This window comes from Beta vulgaris, chromosome 1, assembly GCF_026745355.1.
Source record: "Beta vulgaris subsp. vulgaris cultivar EL10 chromosome 1, EL10.2, whole genome shotgun sequence".
In the NCBI taxonomy this organism is placed as follows: Eukaryota; Viridiplantae; Streptophyta; class Magnoliopsida; order Caryophyllales; family Amaranthaceae; genus Beta; species Beta vulgaris.
In genome coordinates, this window is record NC_079202.1 from 6535479 (window position 1) to 6541478 (window position 6000).

A 6000-nucleotide genomic window follows, 5' to 3' on the forward strand; every position below is an offset into this window, starting at 1 on the left:
TCCAACTTCTAAGCCAATCGATCGATGCAACAATAAGTCTGTTTTTCTTTGAGGGAATTTCCAGTCTTAGTTATAGCAGTAGGAATGTGGTCTTTGCCTTATCCGGATCTATCTACACTGTCTCAGCTCGTGCAAAGCAGTCAATATCTGAAGGAAGGGTACGGAGTTGATCCTCGCACCGAACTCTAAGCGCTAGTTGAACCTTCTAAGGAAGCTAACCTATGATTTAGTCGAGTTGCTTCGCTCTAGTTTCAAGCTTTATTATCTAGTCAGTCTCGCGTGAAAGTTCCTGTTCTTTTTTTCCTGTTTGAAAGTCCAGTGGGCTAGGGGAAGGCTCGACAGAAAGGTACAAGTGGTCAGCGGAGTCATCCTCTTTCAGCCAGTCCAACGAATACCCGAAAAGAGTTGGTCTTTCGAAAGTCTCGTAGTAAGTAAGGTATGCAAAAGTCTCCTCTTTTGCCAGTTCCAATTCCCGGAATTCTACGGAATGCAGCAGTACAGTTCACTTTCTAACATCTGCAGCTGATTCTTCCTAACAGCCTATTTTATATAAGACAATATCTCCCTCTCTCTGTCTGTACTCGGAGTTCTAGCTTTCTTTCATACCAGGCTCTTCAGCATGGAAGCCTTTCGCCTAAGAGTTAGTTAAGAGTTTTGGCTTCTAGGGCAATAAGACTTTCTCTAAGTTTGGTAGGATTATATTTGTCTATCGCCCGATTGTGGGCATATTCCTTAGACTCTTATATGGATGTCCGTTTCGGTAAAAAAGGGATAGATTCTCAAGCAGTGGATTCGTCGAAAAGACTATCAGTTGATTCTCCAAGAGTAAGAAGGCATTCCCTCACAACCTAGCATGAATTTCGTTCTTCCCTCCTACTCCTCGTCCATTAAACAATTGATCCCGAGCCGGTCACGCAGCTATTCTCTCAGGGTCACCTAGTAAAGGTGGGATAACTTGTTCCACAGGCGCAGGGGGAGCCGCGTCGGGGCTATGGGACTCGAGCCCAATTCTTCCATCCATGACCCCACCTTCATCAATTTGAAACTTTCACAGCACGCACGCAATCAATAAGCTATTAAGTATGAGATTCTCAAAGTAGATAGTCTCTAGTCTATAGAGAGAACTGTGATTCTTCTATTACATTACGGAAAAGCCCATTCTCGTCATGATCGATCCACGTCCTACCGCAGTACCTGGAGAACCAGGCTTGCTTAGCTTAGAAAGCTAGCTTACTAAGGTAATGCCAATTCACTTACTTGGAACAAGTATGGAGAAGGCTTTTTTCGTTGATTGCACGAGCTATCATCAAATCAGTAACACCCCGATTTTTGAAACAATTTATTATTTATTTTATTAACTATATTATATATTTTAGTTTATTTAATAATTAAATTCATTTATCTTTAGGAATTATTTTGTAAATATATTTATATGTTTATAGTGGGACAAGTTTAGTAAGTAATTTAACTAATAATAGTAATAAGAGGAAATATCACTAAGAAGGGGAAAAGGGAAAAATAAAACAAGAAAAGAAAAAGGAAAGAAAAAAAAAAAAACAACACAAAGAACACATCAAACGGTGCTTCACCATCTTCACCATCTTCACCTCTTCACCATTTCTTCTTCTCTCAAAATCTATCTCCTTCATCACACAACACCACCGTTGCCGACGACACAACCACAACCGCCACTAGAGGTGACACCATAGAAGTAGGCGGCGCAAGGAAGAAAAGGGGGGTCGTCGTTGCTGTAATTTGGAGCATTTGGTGCTCGAATTAGGGGCGTTTGCAAGTTATTTCTCATCCCCAATATTCTATATTAGTGGGTAAGATGAATTCCTCAACTAATTTAAGTTTTCTTTTAAAAATTATGAAGTTAGGGTTTTTAGATTGAAATTGAATTGGGGTTTTTGATTTTAGAGTTTGGGTGTGGAATTTATTGAGTTGAATGTTCATTCATGAGTTTAATAGTTAGTTTAGAATAGTAGGAAGCTTGTTAATGTTCAAGTGAATTGAATATAGTGTGCTGTAATTCGTAGAATTACCAGTTCAGGTTCGTATTTTGCGTTTTTAGGCAGTTTACGGCATTTTTAGCAAAAATACTATTTCACAAAAGTTGTTCGTATTGAAATTTTACTCAAGATAGGCTCAAGAAACGCTTGATTTGGACTTCGTAGGAGAAAGTTATGCTCATATTAAGTTTCTGTTCAAATTTCATATTTTATATAGTTGATTTAAAACTCTACTTTTCATATAATTGCTTCATAATGAACTTTTGAGTTACCATATGAACATATGATTCTTTAATGTTGATTTTATATAAAGTAAGATGATTTTGATTAATTTGGTAAGGGTTTTAGTTAGACGGTTTGAGTTAGACGTTAGAACATGAAAGTCATTTATATGGTAAAGAACATGATATGTTTGTTTGATGTTTTATGTGAAATTAAAAGGTTGATGGCTTTGTGAACTAGAGTTAGTTGTATCCAAGTCTTTTACTTACGAAGTACACACATTTATATTGTAGATTCCGGTTTCATTGAGGAGCCGTATTGACTGAGCTAGTTGGTTTGATATAGTTTAAAAGGTAAGATTCCTTACTTAAATCTTTAATAGTTACAAGAAAGGTCTACAAAAGATAAGATTTCAACTAAAATTTCATATTTACGAGAAACGATTATAAAGTGTATCTCTCTTGAGTTGAGATTGGTTTGAATAGGAGGATGTTCCTCCTAATACGGATAGTTTGTTTTCAAACCTTGAATTATAAATAGTTACAGAAAAGATTTATGGATAGTTTTATGTTTTTAAACTGGTTGGGATTGCCTTTATGGTGTCTCAAGGAATTGGAACTTTGTCGGGATCGTCTCGACATTACAGAATAGTTGGGGGTACGTTGATCAGTACCTCAGACTTAGATCTTCTGCTACGGTTTGACCGTTTGTGGGGTGTGCACACTAGGGGTCTTTGTCTAATAGTTACCGGAGGGCCTAGCTAGCCCAATGGGAAATAAAGTTCGTTCCATTCCATAGATTTATGATTCTAAGATTCTGAAAGAAACGTTTTAGCAAAGAAAATAGAAAAGTATTTGGTTTGGAAAAGAAATGAAGAAAAATGTTTTACAATGTTTTATTTAGTATTGGGATTGCAAAAGTGAATGATTTGTAGGATATAATTAATGCATCCTACCTGCATATGTATTTGGCTTTACAGTATTGAATCTTGCTCAGCCTGTTTGGCTGATACTACATGCTTGATATATGCAGGTACATGAAGGCTTAGAGTCGGGGTATGGGCGGAGAGCAACGTCCACTAGTTTTGCGTAAATATAATTATAATAGTTCTGTTCTGGTGCATTTCTTATATATAATCAATATTTTGAGACTTAGGGTTGTAAATATTAATCCACCTAAATCTTTATTCGGTTGGGTTGTAATAGTTTAAAATAACTTTAATTAGTTTTGGTGCAGGTAGTTCTTCCTTAGCGATTATTCTCGTAATAATCGTGGAATAACACGTTTGGATTTCGAGTAGTTATACAGGAATTTCGTTGGTATTTGAAATGGGTGGAGTTGTTGGGAATTTGGATTTTGGATTGCTGATTTGTTGAAACAGGTTTAAAATTCGGACGCCAGTCCTAAATTAAATTTTAGGCAGTCCATTTTTCAAACGGAACTCTGCCGAATTTTCTATAGAATTTTAATATTATTTAATTGAATTAATCACTCGAAATTCAGGGGTGTTATAGTTGGTATCAGAGCCTAGGTTAATAAAGGACTGGGTTAAGTTAGAGATGATAGGAAACTAAAATTTTGACAAGCCGAGGTGAGAAAGTGAGATGGGTTATACACGGGAAGTGTATATTCTGTGTTGTTTATATGCTTACATTAATTATGTGATTGTTTTTGTAATCGTGATTTAAGAGTTAATATTCTTTTATGACAATCAATGTGTTATACTCGTGTTTTATCGAGATTCAAGTTCTTTTACCTTATGTAGTGCTTACAAGATGCACAAGCGCGAAAGAAGTAAATCATCAGAGATGCGCGCTTTGATGCGCCAGATGGCCGAGTCTAATAAGGCCATGACTGAGGCTGTGCAATTGCTAGCGGAAGCACGAGCTCTACTACTAGCACTAGCAAAGTAGCTATCACTGAAGTTGCTGCTGTGCATAAAGCAATTGACGGGAAGAAGCCGCCTAAGTATGATGGAAAAGGCGACCCCGTGAAGATGGAGAATTGGATTAGAGAGTTTGACAAGATCTTCGTCACTCTCCAGGTCCCTGAAGAGATGAGAGTAGACTCCGCAGCCTACCATCTCACTGAAGATGCTGATATCTGGTGGACCAACAACAAAGATAATTTTACCACCAAAGTCACATACGATGAGGATGGTTTTGAGGAGGTGGAGACAAAGGAATTTGGTTGGAAAGAGTTCAAGAAGGCGCTACGCGCTGAGTTCTTCCCACCTCATATGAGGAAAAGGAAGAGATCTGAGTTTGAACAGCTGGAGCAAGGAGATATGTCTGTCCAAGACTTTTATACCAATACCTTGAGTTGTCTCGTTTTGTGCCTGAATTGGTCCCAAATGAACAAGAAAGAGCTCAGAGGTTCGAGGAAAAACTTGATCTTGAACTTCTTAGCAATATGGGAGCGGCCGACTTCACGACCTTGAACGAAGTTTATACTCGTGCTAGCAATGCCGAGAGAATCAAGGAGAGAAGGAAAGCCGCAGAAAAGATGAAAGCTCCTACAAAAGAAAGTACCCAACAATGGGATAAGGGTAATAACTTTAGTCAAAACAAGAGCAGAAACTTTGATAATCGGGGTCTTAGGGGTAACTTCAATAGAGGAGGTCAGAGTCAACAAGCCTCAAGGAGTGCTCAGAGTTCGTTTCAGCCCCGTAGCCAAGCCCAGAGCCAATCTCAATCCAAAACAACCCAGGACCTGTTCGTCGTTATTTCTGCAAAAGATGTGAAAACAATCATCCAGGGAGGGATTGTGAAGGCAATAAGGTGACGTGTAATTATTGCAAGAAGGAGGGGCATAGAGCTTATGAGTGTTTCACTAACCCTGATGCTAAGATTGGCCGCAATTATGAGGTGTTGAGGACACCCACTGCTAGTACAGCTAGTAATCGCCCAACTACTTCTGCAGCTACAAATCGTAGCGCAGGAACGGCTAATGCTGCTCAGGCTAAGAGAAGTCTTGAGAAAAAGAACACGGGCAACCTTAATCATCTTAAGCAAGCAGATGCAGATAACCAGGGGAATGCAGTGACCGGTACTTTCTCTATCTATTTTACACCTGCCTACGTTCTATTTGATTCAGGTGCATCACATTCATTTATATCTGAAACTTTTGCAAAAAGGTTAAACTTAGAAAGTGTCACACCTTGTGAGGCCGATATTTCGTTCCTTCTGGTCTAAGTGTCACGTGTAATAGGATGTATTTAGATGTCCCTATAGCTTATGGTGAAACTACCTTATTCGCTGACCTAATAGTTTTTCCTTTGAAAGATTTTGATATAATACTAGGGATGGACTGGCTAGAAAAGTATAAAGCCAAGATAGACTGTCCGAAAAAAAAGTAACAATAGAGAGTCATAAGGGTGTTCATGTGCTTTATAGTCGCCGTCCAGTGAAGATTATTTCTGCTCTTACATTAAGTCTTATTTAAGGAAGGGATGCCCTATGTACCTTTGCCATATTCATGATACTAGTAAGGAAAGACCACAGCTCGGAGATGTCCCAGTTGTGAATGAGTATCAAGATGTGTTTCCAGATGATATTCTTAATATGCCTCCAAAGCGTGATGTGGAATTTAACATCGATTTGGTACCTGGAATGGGACCTATATCTAAGCCACCTTATCGAATGGCGCCTGCTGAGATGAGAGAACTGAAAACTCAATTAGAAGAGTTGCTAGATAAAGGCTACATTCGACCTAGTGTATCACCTTGGGGTGCACCAGTTCTTTTCGTGAAGAAGAAGGATGGTAC

At 38.6% G+C, this 6000-nt stretch overlaps 1 protein-coding gene across 1 annotated transcript; it reads left to right on the forward strand.

Annotated features, from left to right (window-relative positions):
• The first annotated feature begins 4230 nt into the window (after nucleotides 1-4230).
• Nucleotides 4231-5428, forward strand: LOC130589584 (uncharacterized). Its single transcript, XM_057390896.1, has 2 exons — nucleotides 4231-4609; nucleotides 4992-5428. The coding sequence occupies exons 1-2, from the start codon at nucleotides 4231-4233 to the stop codon at nucleotides 5426-5428; spliced, it is 816 nt and encodes a 271-aa protein (XP_057246879.1).
• The last annotated feature ends 572 nt before the right edge of the window (nucleotides 5429-6000 follow it).